This window comes from Spermophilus citellus (genome assembly GCF_964194105.1).
Source record: "Spermophilus citellus genome assembly, chromosome: 7".
NCBI classification, from domain to species: Eukaryota; Metazoa; Chordata; class Mammalia; order Rodentia; family Sciuridae; genus Spermophilus; species Spermophilus citellus.
The window spans coordinates 160748006-160765772 of NC_138188.1; the positions used below are offsets into that span (position 1 = coordinate 160748006).

A 17767-nucleotide genomic window follows, 5' to 3' on the forward strand; every position below is an offset into this window, starting at 1 on the left:
TCAGTTTAAAACACGTTCATTTTGTTAGAATTTTTTTTTTGACATTTTAGAAAGCTGGATTCAAATTTGACAGCAGAGATTTTTGAAAGATGCTTTTCCTCATTTTCAAAAGAGAAAATTTTTGCATGTTGGGTTTGAAGTGAATCTCATGTCATAAAGCAGGAGAACTCTTTTTCCTACCGTGGTGTCATGGTAGTGATCACTGGGATGCTGTTCCCTGGGTAGTTTTGGGTGACAATTCTGTGCTGGCACCATGCCAGGTATGGGCAGTGAAAGAGTGACCAGGGTTGTAGGTGGTTGTAGGTCTTTCAAGGGCTTAAAGTCCAGGAGGGGAGACAAGAGCTGAGAAAACCACTGCACCCATCAGTGCGCTGTTAAAATAGATGCTTCCGGGAGAGGCTGCTAGAGTCATTTGTGTCTCCACATCTGCAGGCAAAACCTGGACACCCCGTGGGTGGCAGGGGAAGGGGTGAAGTTCAAGGCAGCAGGAAAGATGAAGAATCAAAGATAGGGGTTCACAGCTCCACCATAGGGTTGGGGAGGCTGGGACTTGGGGTCCATAGGTACCCAGAGGTTGCTTCCCTCAGCTGTGGGTCAGTGAGGGCAGGAAGGAGAAGGCAGTCAGGAAGGTGGGCCACGTGATCTCTGTTCTAGGGAAAATGACCACATCCTCTGTGCTGAGGCTTCTGGTTCACGTTCAAGACAACACTGAGCACTTGCATGGTGGGCACCTGGGGCCACAAATCAGGAAGATCTGAAGCTCCAAAGCAGAGGAAGGAAGAAGGAGGCGGGTTCTTTTTCACCCCTAGTCCCCAAACTATGTACAAACGATGCATTTGACACAGAAGTCTTAAGAGAGCCCTAGACCATCAGTGCACAGTGTCGCTGGAAATCCTCCCAGAGATTGCCTGGTCCAACTCTGCCCCTTGTGGCAGTGTGGTGCCTGCAAGAAAAGGAAAGGAATCTGTCCCTATTATATATACCTTTTTTCATAAATTATAGGACCACAGGTCTATATTTCAATTCAATGAGGGTGAAGCATTCTGTGAGATCTAATGGATGAAGTCGTAGATCTGATTCTCCTGAAGTTCCTTCGGCATTTATTCCCCAGCTTAATATATTTGGAGCATATATTTTGCTGAGGTTGGCAGATGCAGGGTTTAATATTTCTGTATTACCAGTGGAGGAAATCAGACACCGGGCAAGGGAGAGACTGCGTCAATTCAGGCATAAGACTCTGCCTGTGTGAGCGTCTGGTCTAGGTTTCTGGTTCTCGATCCCATCTGCTGTAACACTGTTTGCATGATCTGATGGGCGTCAGATTATGGGGCATGTTGAAGTTGTTTAAATTAAACACACACACACACACACACATACACACATACACACACACACACACACACATACACACATACACACACAGTCCACCCTTTATACCTACCAGTTCCAAATTTGAAAATTCAATCAACTGAGGTTTGAAAAGATTCGAATAAAATTCTGTCCATGCTGAACATGTACGGACTTTCCCTTCTTTCTTAAACAGTACAGTATGACAACTGTTCCCACAGCATTTACCTTATTAGGTGATGTAAGTCATCCTGAGGTGACTTAAAGTCTATGGGAGGACGTGTAGAGGTTATATAAGGGATTTTAGTATCCACAGGGATCCTAGAACCCACCCCTCTGGGACACTGAAGGACCACAGCATATAAAGTGAATAATACCAAGGGACTCCAAGAGAGGTGGGAGATGGGGAGTGGGCAGGAGGCAGGAGGAGAGTGACGCCTGTGGAGCTCGGAGGAGCAAAGCAAGCTCTGTGTGTGTGTGTGTGTGTGTGTGTGTGTGTGTGTGTGTGTGCATGCATGTCTCAGCATTGCTTCCATCTGTGCTTCTGAGACTCGACCTCTTGGAACCACATGGGAGAGTTAAAAGCCATTTGTTGTCCTTGTCCCTGGGGAGTCCTTCATTCCCTGGACTGAGGGCTGGGCTTGAGGGGCACCATAGCCCTGAGAGCCCCCGGGGGAGCTGGTGGAGGTGTGCTGGGGGCCAGCCTGCAGGTGGAGCCTGCCTGGGAGCACAGTGGGGGGCCATGGGGTGTACACTCAGTCTCGCAGGTAACCCCAGACCACCAACCTCCCGTGGCAGTGTGGCTCCACTGTGTGGCCGCCCTTGATGTTGCTGTGTGTTCTCGAGCACAGACTCAGCTCCCCATGCCCAGCAGGAGTGATGGACCTACTAAGGACACCGGGGGAGGTCACAGGGTCTCAGGGCTGCTTCCTCCTGGCCTCACTCCGTGGCTTGCAGATTACATCTTCCTGCTGTGTGCTCATTGGTCATCCTCTGTGTCCTGGCCTCCTCTTCTCAGAGCTCAGGCACAGACTCAGTGCCCACGAGCAACTCTGAGTTAGGAGGACTGACTCCCACGGGAGCCGCAGGAGAGACCCAGCTTCTGCTTTGAGTTCCCACGCTCCTGTCTGGGGAGAGGAGGCAGGTGACGGGTCAGCATGGGGCACTGCTCTGCACAGGGAGGAGGGACATGGGGGAGGGTGTCAGAGACCCTCGACGTGGTCTTGCCCGTCTCCTTCCTGGGCTAGGAACTAGGATGCCCGTGTTCATTGTGTCTCAAGGTGTTCTCTTGTGTCTGTTGAGGGTCATTTAGGTTCAGGAATGAGCCAAAGGGCTGAGCCTCTTCCTAAGAGACTGGACCAGGAGGAGGCAAGGAGGCTTTTAATCATGTCCAGAGCCCATGCTGAGTCTCCTTCCCCGAGCTGAAGAGGTGTGACAATTACAGATAAATTCAGCTGCTCTTCTTTCTTGTTATAGCGTGATTAAAAGCCTTGAGAATCCACATGCATGTCCAGTCCTGCTCTGACACCACCTGATGTGTCCTTGTAGCGGGGCTGTGAGCAGGAGGACAGATGTGGGGCAGGGGACGGGGAAGAAATGCCAAACGCAAAGGCCCAGGCTCATGACATCAAGGGTAGGGAGGGAAAAAGCTCCTGGGAAAGCCAAGAGGGACAGGGACAGCAGGTACTCCCCTTCCTGGAAATGCAAACCTCCATCACGCCGACATTGGAAAGCATTCTCCCTGTGTGTGTACCTCGTGTCCCCAAGTAAGCCACCGGTAGCACCCCTGGGGCCACCCTGCGTCTCTCTGCCTTTCCTTCTCTCTGTGCAGAACTGGAGCAGCGAGCTCCCTGCCATTCTCCTCTGCTCCACTAGGTGGCTCTGGGTGCTCTCAGATGACTGCGGGCGCTTAGACAGGTGAAGGAATCTCATTGGCTCACGGGAGGCGTGATGCCACCGGGCAGCTCTTTTTAAGAGAAAAGCCAGGACCTGAAGCAGCGACCCCTGAGCAGTGCTCTCTGTGCCTAGCGGCGGGGACCGGGCTGCTGTGTGAAAGCCAACATGAGTGAGGTGAGTGATTCTTCGGCTTGCAGGGGAAACTTGGGAGCGAGGAGAAGGGGTCTTCCACATGCTGAGTCTCAGGAATCCTGAAGGGTTTAGGAGCGGTGCCTGAGAGGAAATCAGCCCTGCAATTATTTGCTTGAGGACCGATGCTCTGCATGTCTTGGTTTGAATGGCAGCATAGACATTGGATAACTTTGCAACTTTTAAAATCAGCCTTACCAAGAGGAAGGGATGAATTGTTTGCTTTTGATTTTATTGTGACTTTGGAAAATGCTTTGGCTTATACAGGGAGCGGATGGTTTTATTCTCATGGAGATTTGTGCTTCTCCCAGCAAGCCCATCTTCTCGTGTTTGCCTGGGTGGACACCTTAGCATGCAGCTACCTGGGGGAGATCAAGCCTGGGATGGCGGGGAGCTGGGGTGAGGATGCGTGCTTGGGTGCATCTCATGCAGGCACACTGCCACTACAAAGTGCACCTGCAGTTAATCATAGCACCAGGGACAGACACAGACAGTAGGGACCGTGGGAAGCCCAAGGGTGTCGATAAGCTCCAACATGGGGGGAGGCACTGGTGGAAGAGCAGCTAATTTCAAATGGAAAGTCGCTTCTGCATATGTGTACACGGAATGTTTTGTTGGGGCAAACTGATAGCTTGTGTATTTTTAAAAAGACTATAATCGCTTTCTCTCCCACAAGGCAGATTTGGGTTGTAAATATCATCCTCATTCAGTCTGATAACCCGGCCAAGTCCTCGTCGTTTCCTCTTGGATGGCACTTTAATGATTACTTTTAGAGAACTCTTATCATCTTTGTATTTTTTAAGAGATCTGTTGGACAGATGGGCGATCTTTTTTTGGAAGTTTAGAGTAAAATTAACTTCAGGAATAAAATGCCTCCCCCTGCTCTTATCTCTCTGCTGGGTGACTTGGGATAATGACATGGTGGGCAGGAGGTCAGAGCTCTGACAACTTAGGAACTGGGCTTGGGATGAGCCAAGAGCCTGAGGTAGGAAGGCAACATGGGGTGGGAGATGGACTGTCTCTGGCAGGCCACCTGGCAGGCTGCCAGGCAGATGTGGTGACAAGGGTGAAGCGCTAGGCACTGTCCCCGGCATTTCTGCACCTGCCCCTTCTTTGAGCCTCCCAACTCTCCTCTGCAGTAGGTGCCGTTTTTATTCCCAGTGGACAGATGAGGAAATTGAGGCTCAGAGAAGTGAACCAGCTGGCTCAAGGTCACCAGTTATGGACCATCAGAGCCAGGGCTTGGACTGCAGTGCTGGGCTGTTGGCCATCAGGTGCATGCTGGTGTCTGAATGTGGACTCTCTGAAGAGCTGGGGCCAGAGGAGGGTGAGAGGCCAGGAAAAGGAGGGTGGGGCTCTGAATTAGGGCACTGCCTGCCTGCTTAGGGGAGGGGCTTTGTGTTGGACCCTCGGGGATCTGAGGAATGTTTGCTGTTGTTGGTCGGCTCACCTTGCTCACCAAATGAAGGGATGGCAGTGCAGATGGGTTTTCCTTTATACGAAACCTAGTGGGTAGAAGGGGCCAGAAGCCACATAGCCCTGGGCCCCTCTCTTGGGTCAGGTCAGCTAACCTGGAACATGAGCTCAGTTGCCCATCTCCTGCTGAGGCTCCCTCCCTATGTGGTCCTCATGAGTTCTGCAGGGTGCTGGGCGGGGCAGGGCCACGTACCATAAGTCTCCAGGGAAGAGCATGCATCCCAGAGCTCACCCCATGATTGGGATCATAACCTGGTTTCTGTTGAATGTGTAATTAGGGCGCTCTGCAGGTCCCGCTCCGCCTCCAGCGCATCACGAGATGGAGTGCTCTGCCTTGCTCCTTGAGTGTGGGCAAAGCCCCCAGAATGCAGACCCTGCTGCCCTGCTCATCACCCGGCCACTCCTCCCCGTTCTCACCCTGTCAGTCACCTTCCACCTTGCAATACTTGAGCTGCTCCACCTTCTGACCTCTGCTCCTGGCTGCCCTCCAGGCTCCTGGGCATGCATTCCTTGGACAGCAGGAATTTGTCCTTTGACTAAAACTTAAATCTGCTTAAAACATTTAATAAAGTGGAACAGAAGTTGCTTTCTGAGGACTGGGTCCCCCCCTCCCAAAAGTTCTTAGTTGGATGAATTAAAAGTGACTTTTTTCGTTTTGATAACTCTCGGGCAAGGATGGATTCCAGATGATCATTTATTTGCTCCTGTGACTAAGAGTCAGAGACCAGGCAGTGGTTTTATCAGTTTCGTCTGACCTCAGGCTTTTGGAGGGTCTCGTGGGCAGGTAGTTCCCGCTTGGCTCCTGGAGCTGTGCTGGCTGTGCAACTCCCAATGCACTAGCTGTTCCTGGGGCTGCACAGGGAGCCGGGCTGGGCTCAGAGACCTGAAAGGGGCAGAAGGGTCTCCAGTCTGGAGGACAAAGGCAGAACAGCAAACTGAGCCTGGCGCTGGCTTTAAACTGGGCAGCGTTACGACACAACATCATCTTTATCCCCTGGGACAACATTTTTTGGGGGATTGACATGTGATTGAAAAGAGCAGCTCAAGTATTGCAAGGAAATAAAGTCCAAATTTAGGGCAACGTGAGAGTGTGGAGGTGGTTTGTGGGGGCGTCTGATTTACATTTCGGTATTAAAGTGTGTCAGATGTGCCTGGAGCAATCTATGAGATGACTCGGGAGATAATTTAGCAGGGATCAAAATGCAGGCTGGAGTCTGTTAGCTGGATCAGAAGCCCAGCTTACAAAGCGCGGCAGCATCTCGTCTTTGGTCTCACCACACACAAGAGAAAGCCTCCCTTTGTTTTCAGCCACCTTAAGAAAAAAAGTCCCAGTTTGTCACTTAGATATCTGTTTTTAAGTTGCTTTTCCAAAGAACTTATTTAGTGGGGCCAGGAGTGAGATCTTGATGGGGCCAGGCGCACGTCTGGAGAGGGATGTGAACCTTGGTACACCCGTTGCCCTGCGGGGCGGCGGTGGGGAGACTGTGCCCATTACATAACACATCAGCTGGCAGCTGTTATGAGACTGGTGACCCCTGGGGAAAAGCCTCCTTCTAGGCCCGAGCTTTGGCCAAGGTGGGATGTCGTGGCTCGGGTTGTGACTCAGGGTGGTTTTCCATCTAGACCTTGGCCACAATGAAAGGGTGATGCCTGCCAAAGGCACCGTGCAGACAACACTGGCAACCTTTGTGGGCGAATCTTTAGACACGTCCGTCGTGAGCCTGAAACACAATCATCACTGCTGTGTGCTCCGATTATACAGCCGTCTCGAAGGAAACACGGGAGCAGGGGAGGGCCTTGTTCTGGAGGGACATTTTTCAGGGGAGGCTACCCGCACTTAGATCTTGGGATGGAGGCTTAGAAAAGACAGGAAGTTCTTTTTGTTTTTGATCAAAAGTAGACCTTGGTTTTAAAATACCATGCAACATTGTTTTAGGGAGCAGGTGCTTAGCTATCAGGGTAAGCCAGTGAGGGGACAGACAATTAATAAAACAGTGCTAAGGTAAGAATTATCATTGTAGCTTGGTGTTTCTTATGATGTCACAGGGAACTGAAAGGAATGCTAATGGATGGATGGTTAGGTTTGTAAGGAGCCATGGTTTGAGAGTACTAAGTGCGGATTCTGAGGGTAACTACATAGATTTGAAAGTGGGCCCAAAGACCCAACGATAGACGGCCAATGGCAATTCACATCCTGATGTGATTTTAGGGGTGTAACTGGTGTAACTGCATCGGAGTTACAGGAGGGTCCAGTAGGATCCATTTGATTTTGCTGGTCCACACAATGAAGACCTCTGCTCTAATTGGGGATATTAAGACGCTGACTGCAGCTTAAATTCAAAGCTTGACTTTTCCTAGCAGGGAAGGGGCCAAAACTGAGCATAAAAATGTGTTTTCTGGGCTGGTGACTTTAATGGAGAACCATAAAATTTATTTCCCCATCCCGTATTTCATTAACTAATGCCTCAGGATTAAAGAATCTCATTGTTTTTCTTTTGAATTCTAAGAATGACAGAGCACAAGATGTATTCTTACTTTTCCCCAGAAAGAAAAATTGAATAAATGACTCACAGTTTTATTTTATTAAAGGTTTATTGGAGTGGAGGGATCAAGACGAAAGGGTTTTGTAGTGGCAAGTCCCTTGAATCTGAGACGGACACGCTCTCCGCATTACTGATTAACATCCTGTTTCTTCTCTGTGTTTCATTAGAGGTGTTATCATAGGTGGGAGACGTTCATGATTTGTTGATCTCCCTCTGTTCCCAGCCAGCTGGGCACACGGAACTATTTGAGCACACATTGAAGCCTCCAGCTTGGGGTTTTTCATTAATTTCAAATGGCTTTCTGGAAAGGGCTCACACTGGGGGAGGAGAAGGATTTCAGGTGCTGCAGAGACACAGGTTTCTATTATATTTGAGTGAGACGTTGGTACCACACAGCTTTTAAGAGCATGCTGTGGAAGGGTTACCAGTTGCACGCCATTGATTAGAAGGTCCCTCCCCAGGCTGTGAACTTCCTGGTGGGGACAGTTCTACGTTGTCCACAGGCCTAGACCCCGGATTGCCTCCTGGTTTAGGTCTAGTTCCTGAATGAATTGATGAATTTCCAAGAAAGGATTTGTCGGTTACTGTAACAGATGGGCCAGGCCCCCTCTTCTCCAAACCCTGAGACTAGTGGTCGAGGCACGATCCGAGGGACCCAGGGCATCTTTTGATCTTTCTCTTGGGTGGAAGCCTGGCTTTGCTGTGCAAATCCTTTTGAGTGGGAAATGGGTGCACGAGCATATTTGCAAAACAAATGCTTTCATGGCCGAAAATAAGAAAAAAATGGGAAGTGCCTCAGCAGAAAGAACTCCTGACATTTTCCCAAATGTCAGAAAAAATACTAGGGGGGATACTAAAATTCTAATGTCTGTATTTCATGTCACCTTCTCTGAGACCATTTCACTTCAGGTACGTCTGTTGGATTTCTAATAAGAGAGATCATACTGAGATGCAGAACTCTGGACACCCATAAAATCAGAACACTTATGAAATCATTGAAACAGAAATGCGGTCTGACCATAATTAAAGGAGAATAAGAAAGAGTCTAAGCAGATGTTTAGTAAGAGAGCTCCCAGCATCAAATCACAGTCAGCCAGGAGTAGATTCTGGCACATCATTGGAGGTAAAATATATTCCACATCCAGAAAGCAAGTTGCACATGTAAATATTTAACTAGCAATTAAATATATTATCAATGATTTTCATATTGTTAATAGTGATTAAAACAATTACTTCCCTTAAATCATCTGTGAATGTTAGTTTATGTTTGGACTACGACTATATGGCCGTTCATACACAAAAGGGGATCCATTGAGATTGGTTCTCTGGGGGCCTGCGTCCTATGCAGCATATAATAGGATCTCTGCTTCTCCATATCCCAGCCATGAACCATTTACTATTCTTCTCCCCATTCAAAATGAACCGAGGCACAAACAATGAATACACATTTTCCATTTGACCGGGAACGGGTGCCTTTGAGTGCAGATGTGAGGAAGTTCTGCAGGTCTTATTTTGTGCCACAAACAATGTGCCCATCAATGTCTCAAACCTATAGATTCACCGTACATTTCTGACTTCTTTACACAGATAATTCAGCCTAACTTACACGTTCCAGGCATCACGGTGCTTGTGAATTGTTTGTGCCTTGCAAATAGCTTTAGATTCATGCTTCAGAATCTCACTGAATTACTACTCATTCCATTTGTGAAAGGGAAACGCTTGGCTGTATTTATGACATTGTCCAGGAAAAAAATCAATCACCCAATAAATGCCATTATTTTATATTTTGCTCTTAACCTGCCACCTTCTAAATAAAAGTGAGACAAATTAGAATCATAAAGCAGGGATGTGATCACCCAGAAATTGCAGGCTCCCCCGCAGAACATCCAAGGGAAAGGAAGTAAAGTGAGAGCCATCAGGCCACTCAAGGAGGCCACCTGCCCACTGCCAGGGAGGGGACCAGAGAGCAGGGGAGGCCTTCTCTCAGCGAGGCTTCTGCCCTCACTTTGCAGACAGAGTTGGACTTTGACGAGATTAAAATGGCCACAGTCACACGCGCTTCTGTCCTCTACCCAGTGGCCTGAATCTCAGTGCTGATTACGGCTACTTGGGGATGCTGAATTCCAAACCTGAAGTGGAGTTGTGAAAAAAGACCTGGTCGTCTGTCATCTGTCCCACAGCACCACACCACTGAGACGGAGTCCTCGCCCTGTCCTTCTCTGGTTCTCCATAGTTAGCTGTCACTGTCCTAATGATAAGCCTCCCATCCAGCCTGTAGTTGGGTGGCCCTGCCTCCTCAGCCCACCTACAGACCTGGGACAGGGCAGGGCCGTGGCTTCAATGCTCTGGAATTCGGTCCCCAAAGTGTTTGTTAATAAACCCCGTGGGGGGGGAAAGATCTCGAGCGTGTGTGCACAGTAGATTTTTAGATGTATTCTTAAATTACACATATGTGCTGCGGTGCTATTGAATTAAGGGGCAGTTCTAAAATACACTAAAAACACAATTTTAAAAGAACCTGGGATTGATGAGACGCGCTGTGTTTTGAGCTCTTGTGTGGATCACGATGGTTCATTAGCCCAAGCTTCAAGAGACAGTGCGCGCCTCCAAGAGGCGAGTGGTTTGCGGGAGAGTGGAGAGCCGTAGCTCAGGTCCTCTCTTGGTAGCCGCACTTCTCTCTGGGCCTGCTGCTGGCTGTGGTTTCTGAGGTTGCGAAGGGCTGAGACGTCGCTGTGACACTGGAGGTCAGCTGGGCTCTCTGGGCGCCGCTGTGTGCTGGCAGAATCCACATCATCTTCCACCTGTGATTTAGGCAGGATTTTTAAAATTGTGGTAAAAAACTTGGAACTTGCCTTCTTAACCATTCCTCAGAGTGCGGTCCAACAGTGTCCAGTGTGCTGACACTGTCGGGAATCCTGTGTCCAGAACTGCCCAGGCTGCAGAACCGAAACCCTGCACCCGAGGAACACGGGCTGCCCTTCCTCTTCCCAGCCCTGTGGACACTGCTCCATTTCCAGGCTCGGCTCCTGGGGCCCCTCGAGAGGCCGTCTGTAGGAGGAGCTATGCCGCAGGTGTCTTTGGCTTCCCTTACGTGGCTTGGCCTCTTCAGGGTCGCCCTGCAGTGGCAGGTGACCGTGGAGTAGGAATATAGAACCCCTTGTCCCCTGTGGGAAGGCAGGGTCCGTTAACGGCGGGTCATGGGATCTGTGCATCCTCCTAATGGAGCCCAAGGGACTGCCACGCAGCGCACGGTGACATTCCAGGAGCACATCATCAGCGAGGACGGCGGGGACAGTTCCTAGCTATGGGTTCTCACTCTTCCCAGCCCATGAAGTCCATATCCACCTGGATCCTAGCTCTTCATGGAATCTGACTCCTCACTGATGGTGGATCACAAACAAATGTAAACAGAAATTCTCAATCACTCTTCACTCCATGAGGCTGCGACCCTGAAGCACCCTACACCCTGGAGATGTAGGGTGTAGGGTGCTTCAGTGTGGTTTGTGCTGGTCTGGGGCCTCCTGGAGTTGTGTTGTGCACAACCTGTGTAGCTGAACATGGTGTCCTCCCTGTCCTTGCTGGGCTGGAGTCAGCCCGCTCAAGGACCATTAACCTGGAGAAAAGTGGTGGTTTGTATGGCCTCACTTCGATGTCGGAGACTTGAAGGGGGCTTTCTTACTTCATTCAAAGTGATCCTTCTATTTGTTTACTCGAGACAAGCTTTGCCAGGTTGCCCCAGCTGGCGTTAAATTCCTGGGCTGGAGTGATCTTGCCTCAGCCTCCCAACAAGCTGGGACCACAGGCGTGTGCCGCTGTGCCTGGCTTCAAAGTGTTCATTTAAAAATTGGGACAAGTGACCCAAAATTAGTCTTGCAAAGAAACCACAGAGCTCTTTAGGAAAAGCGGGTCCCCGTTTTGCTTGCGCTTTTCCCATCCTATTGAAGCTCCAATTTCCTGTCATGTTCTGGATACAACCCAATTTCTCTTGCACCTGTCCCAATTCCATCAAGACTTGGACAAGAAACACATTAAAAATAGACTGGCCCTGGGTATTTTCCTTGTCTTGAGTAAAGAGAGAGCAGAGACGTCTGGACACAGCCATTCTTTCCCTCCCCGCGTCCCTGCCCTGTTTTCAGGATTCCAGTTTCCACCCTGACCTCCTCCCCTCCGTCCCCCCACACAGGTGAAGGCGACAGATGCCCGTGTCCCTGCTGTCTGGCCTGTCCCGATTCTCTTCTGCTCGCCTGGCAGCATGTGCTTGACTTTTGAGCCTTGTGCTTGCCCTCCACTGCTCTGATTGAATCGGAGAGCGCATTCTAAAGGCCCCAGTACAGAACCCCCGAGGACACATCGGTCTGGAGACAGTCAGTCCTTGCTGTGGTCAGTGCTGTTGCCTGCGTCATCAGTAACCACATGTGTCAGGCGCATTTCTTTCTGTCTGCTACGATCATGAAATTTTAAGAGACTGTGTCTTCTGTACATTCCCATGTCCCCAGCCCACAGCACGAGACACACGAGATGTCGTAGGATCTGTTATGTGTGTACTTGCCAGATGGAAGAGTTTTTGGGTTAGTGGGAGAGACAAGGTCACAGAAAACTAGCTCTAGTGCACACGGCACAGGTCTGGTCTGTGGATAAACCAAGTGCCAGGGAAGCGCTCATGGTACAGGCTGGGAAGGGAGGCAAGGCAGAGACCAGCAGACGCTTCCCAAAGCAGCCATGCTCACAGAGCTAGGGAGTCCACACACTCCCTGAAGATCGGTGCCACCAGCACTATCGGGTAATAATTAATTTATTTATGTGTTTATTTATTTAGGTACCAGGGTTGAACCACTGAGCCACATCCCTAGCACTTTAATTTTTTTTTTTTAATTTTGAGATAGGGTCTCATTAAGTTGCTTAGGGCCTCAGTAAGTTGCTAAGGCTGGCTTTGAACTTGCAGACCTCCTGCCTCAGCCACCCGAGTCGCTGGGATGCTGTCAGGTGATCTTAAGAGTCGTGCATTTTAGCACCATCTGAGAATTTAGCAATCTCTTAGGTCAATGGATGCCTGCACATCAAGGCTGATGCTATAGTTAAGTTTCAACTGCTCAGTGTTTAAAGCGGCTTGGAACATACTGGACATTTTTTTCCCATTCTTATTAATGAATATGGAGCTCTATTGACTTTTCATATCTCCCTTTAAAAGTGTGAAGTGAAAAAAATCTCTTCAGTACATTGGAAATAGGTCTCACGAGGACAGCCACTTACTTTTTTTTTTTTTTTTGGAGTTATCCGCATGACTTTATTTTAAAATCTGCATGTTCTAATTGTGAGAAATGTGTAGGCGAGTTTGAAGGTCAGTGATCGGCCTTCCGGGGTCCTGGCATCTATCCATGGCGGGATATCATGGTGCTGTTTAGACCTCAGGGTCCCTGGAGGCTTCTTGCTATTGTTACTCTTTTTTCCTCTTTTAGTCCGTTCAAGGAATGGACTCATCCTGTATTTATAGCTCCCTTTTCACATCTGCTGAAGTCCTGTCAAAATACCTAGATAATACAGTTCCATGTCTCAAATATTATTTCTGGCAATGTTCTCTACCCCAGAAATGTGGGCTATTTAACTCTTCTTGAAGAAAATTTCTTTAAATAGACATAGCGATTTGTCAAGCACCTCCACCAAGTACCTCCTCCAAGTTCATAGCTATCTTTTCATCTGGATTTAATCTTCCCATCTTTCAGCCACTCCTCTCATGGGGGGGGCCATATTTTATGAATTTCCACGTCATGGGTTTTCTGCTGAGTTCTTGCCAAAAGCCAGATTGGCTGACATTCATGTGAGAGTTCCCCCAGGGTTGAATTTTGAATGAGGATTTTAAATTTTCAAATGACAAAAATACAAATGCAGCCTAATGTGACTCCACTGCTAGGAGCAGTGGCCTGGGGGACCTTTGTTCTTGCTCCTGGGCTCCGGGCTCTGGTGGTGTTGCCCCAGGGAAGGGGCATGGGATTGAGCCCCAAGGATCTCCAGATCTGTCAGAAATAACTGTGTGAGAGCAAGAACTGTCCTCACCCTGTCCTCTTGTGCACCTGTGCCACAGACCTCTCTTGCGGGGACAATGCTCAGAGGTGGGGCATCTAAGAAAGCTCATGTCCTGGTCAGGCAGGACCAGGACAATATGTGGGGCCCGGTGAGAACAGAAGTAGGGGCCCCTGGATAAACATTATTAAGAATTCCAGGACAGTGGAAACAGATCGGAAGGCCCAGCTTGGGGCCCTTCTGAATGTGGCCAATGTGACTGCCTCAGTCACACCCCCATGAGGTCAACCCTGCGTAAAGGCAGGTGGCCTGATGGCTTTTGAGGGAAAAAATAAAAGAAAGAAAGAAGAAAAAAAAAGAAACAGAGAGTGGACGGAGCACAACTCTGTCACTCTCGGAGCGCGGAGTCTCGTGTGTGCAGAGAGTATCCTCCCTGTCCAGCGGGGGCTTTGGCATGGCCTGCGTCTGGCCCTGGGAGGAGAGGGCTGAGGGTCTTCCCCAAGTCTGGCACCTCCAGGCTGGTGTGGAGGAAGCCCACCTGCAGTGAGCTTGAAAAAGAAGTCGTCTTGGCCGAGGGTGGGCTTGGTTGACCCTAAGAACAGGCGACGAAATAATAAAATCAATTAAAATGCACTTAGAACGTGTGTGTTTATGTACACTTCAAAGCATCTAAATGCTAAATTCCAACCTCAATGTGAAAATTTCCCCTTATTCTGATTCCTAAGATCCTTCCCGGGTATTGGTTGCTTATTCATGTGAAAGGTCACAATGACCAGTTTTGTCCTACAACTTTTTCTGTCCTCACATCTGGCTTCACCTCCTCTCCTTGAGCGCCCCATGTGCAGGGGGACACAGAACACAAATGCTCAGGCTTGTTCAATTGAAGAAGCGAGCTTACTCCGTGGGCTTGGGAACAGTCAGCCTCAGCAACATAGGGTCAGTGGGTGCAGAATGCAGTGATCTGGTGGTGGAGTGACCCTGTCCTTGGAAGACAGCCTTTACCTAAATCAGAAGTAGCTTTGTTTTGCAGCAAATTAAGTTGTTCTGGATTTCAGAGGGATGCAAAATGAAATACGGAGCAAATGTCCATCATGAAGGGCAGAGCTGTCTGTTAGAGTGGGCAGGTAGTGGGGCCGTGTGCATGCTCTCACACAGAGTGGGAAAGTTTCACCTTCCCAGGAAGCAGCTGGTCAGTGGCTCCGTAGCTTTTGGCCAGTCTCCGGATCCATCTCATTGCATTTCTTGAGCCAGAACAGTTGATTTAGGACCAAACATTCCCCTTACTTCCAAAAGAATACAGCCAGGCTTCTAGCATATTCTGAAACCACTTTCATTTTAGTTGAGTGGGAAAAAAAATCTGTTCCTTTATTACCAAAAAAGCAAATCTCCAGCTTCGGAAGCTCGGAACAGTCCTCCTGGAAACTGTTCTCTGTGGTGCCAAGTCAGCATCTGTGTTTCATCACAAGAAGTCACTGCCCAAGCCAGGGCTCCAGCTTTTACAGCAAGAGTGTCCATAGAGTAGTGGAACTCACGGACGGAAAACCAGAAAACCCACAGAGCGAGTGACCGAGGGAGAGGTTTTTTTTTTTTTTTTTTTTGTACCAGGGATTGAACTCAGGGGCACTCGGCCACTGAGCCACATCCTAGCCCTATTTTGTATTTTATTTAGAGACAGGGTCTCACTGAGTTGCTTAGCACTTCACATTTGCTGAGGCTGGCTTTGAACTCCCGATCCTCCTGCCTCAGCCTCCTGAGCCCCTGGGATCACTGGCCTGTGCCACCGTGCCTGGCTGGAAGGCCTGTTTTCATGATCCCTGTAAACCGTTCTCGCAGGTGCAAGGAGTGGGCCGGCGGACCTTGCGATGGAACAGAGTCGGGACAGTGAGCTCTGCTTCATCCGGTGCCAGGACCACCCTATGGGATGTGTTCCTCCATCTTTTACCTAAAATGGCCCAAAGGGTCTCACAAGCAGACTTTCGTGTGATGTCATGAATGTCCACATGGGTCCTTTGAAATAAGGAAGGGCAAGCAATGAGATTCCTACTCTGCAACCAGATGGACTGGGATGGTTGCACAGTTGGTGGCAGAAGGTGTCCTCAAAGACAGGGCCTCCGTCTTCCAAGCCAACATTTCCCCCTCTGAACAGGCGAGGATAATGGTGGGTGCCCTCAATTCCAAGCCAGCCTGCCCGGGCTCAAATTCCACCCCTCTGACTTGGTGTCCTTGATCTGACACCTCCCAGCGTCTCAGGTTGTGCCTGGTAGTAAGCATAGGGCTGTTCCTATAGAATGGAGCGTCACTGTTGTCGTGCTTGAGAAAATGTAGCTGTTCGCATTTGAAGACTGAGCCTGGAGCCTTGGGGAGAGGGAATGAAAGAGTCTATTTACTTGGCAGCCATACTTGGGGCTCCTCTTGGATAGCCCCAGGTGTGCTGCGGGCTCTTTCTTTCTTGCACCCCTTTTTTCACTTAATGAAGAAGCTGAGTGCAGCACCTATGGCTCCTGGCTCAACTGTGGTGGAGCTGGTGGGGCCAAGCCCAGATCAGGCAGCACCCAGGATGGGTGCTGGGGCCTGCAGGGTGAGGCTCTCCCAGCCCTCTCCCAGCCCCCAGGGCTGCTTCCTTCCGTTGTCTGAGGCCTTTCTTTGCCTTCTCTTGACTGGACTCAGCAGAGGCTTTTCAAGCTGTATTGGCAAAGGGAGCAAGCTGAACGCGGGGCTGCAGGTCATTGAAAAGAGGCATCTGTCACCATGGCCAGTTCCTGTCCCAGGGCGACCACATGTGGGTTTTCTAGCCACACATTAGCTTCTCTGGCCCGAGAGACACAAGAGTGCTTGAGAAACCACATCGTTCCAGGAAGGGCAGCTGCGCTGGTGCTTATATCGATTCCCTTAGATCAGAGGTTTTAGTGATTTCCAGAAAAGTGGCTCTGCCTATAGGTTCTCCCCCTGCTCGTCTCTAAAGTGAATCTGGCTTTAAATGGGTGAGGTGCAGCTGTGTCTCGTCTCTGCTGTTCCCTGGTCTTTGGTGGACAGCACTCCATCCTCTCCCGGCTCCTGACGCTGGCTGACTAGCCACCATTTCTAGGAACAGGGAGAAGGAACAAATCTCTCCTGCCCTCTCTGCTCCACCCAGTCTGGCGCCTTCTGTGGCTTCTGTGAGAACGTGCTAGTGATTTCGGGAACCCTGTGCCTCTGTCGAAGGCTCTCAGGGCCCTTCCACAAGCAGCGGCATGCCACATTGGGCAGGCCTCTGGGCTTCCCACCAGCTGCCTTTACTCTGAGGATGATCTGAGGGAAGGACACACATGATGGAGGAGGTGGAGGAGAGGGAGAAGCTGCAGAAGGTGAGCATGGACATCCACGTTCCTGCAGCCTCCAGACCTCACAGAACCTCGGGGCTCCCTTTGGCCGAGGTCAGGTCAGAGCAGCTGCTGCCCCATGTTGGATCTTGTGTCCTTTACCCAGCTGCAGGCCGTGGAGAGTTGCAGATCAGGCTGGCATGCCCCAGTTGTGCCAGAGCCACTGGGTTCTCCCAGCTTCCCCATGTTCCTCCTGGACCCTCCCTATCAGGGGACATGAACCCAAACACAAAATGCATCTGTGTCAGAGTCAGAGGCCCTGAAGCTTCAACAGGAATTAGGAACTTCACAACTAACAGGGAGCTGATCCTTCATGAAGAAAAGGTCACAAATATTAGTCCTTGCTCTTTGGATTCTCATAATAGCCATGTGAGGTATGTTTAATCTGAATTAATTCACCATGAAGAAGAATTGGCAGATATAGCAGCTGAGGCTCCCAGTAGTGCAGCCACTGATTTGGGGTCATTCCGCCATATGTGGCCAGGCCTCATGTGCTCTCTTTGCTTAGCCACAGAGCAGGTGGGCACAGTAGAAGAGAGACAGGCCATCATCTCCCCCGTCCGACCCCCCACTCCTCTCCCCAACTCCCCTCTCTCCCCTCTCCCTCTCTCCTCTCTCCCCCATTCATCTCCCCCACTCCTCTCTCCCCCTCTCCCCTACTCCTCTTTCACCCTCTCCCCCAATCCTCTCCCCCTCTCTCGCCTCTCCCTCTCTCCCCCATTCTCCTCTCCCCCTCTCCCTATCTCCTCTCTCCCCCATTCTCTGTCCCCCTCTCCCTCTCTGCTCTCTCCCTCTCTCCTTCTCTCCTCTCTCCCTCTCTCCTTTCCCCCTCTCTCCCCTGTCCCTCTCTCCCACATTCTTCTCTACCCCTCTCTCCCCTGTCCCTCTCTCCCACATTCTTCTCTACCCCTCTCTCCCCTGTCCCTCTCTCCCACATTC

The 17767-nt window shown here is 50.0% G+C and overlaps 1 protein-coding gene across 1 annotated transcript in view; it reads left to right on the plus strand.

The window, feature by feature from the left end:
- The first annotated feature begins 3316 nt into the window (after positions 1-3316).
- PCP4 (Purkinje cell protein 4) overlaps positions 3317-17767 on the plus strand; it is a 51419-nt gene continuing 36968 nt past the window's right edge. The window contains exon 1 of the mRNA XM_081302055.1: positions 3317-3417. Within this exon, the coding sequence (XP_081158181.1) occupies positions 3409-3417 (9 nt within the window). The 5' untranslated portion in view covers positions 3317-3408. The remainder of the gene's footprint in view (positions 3418-17767) is intronic.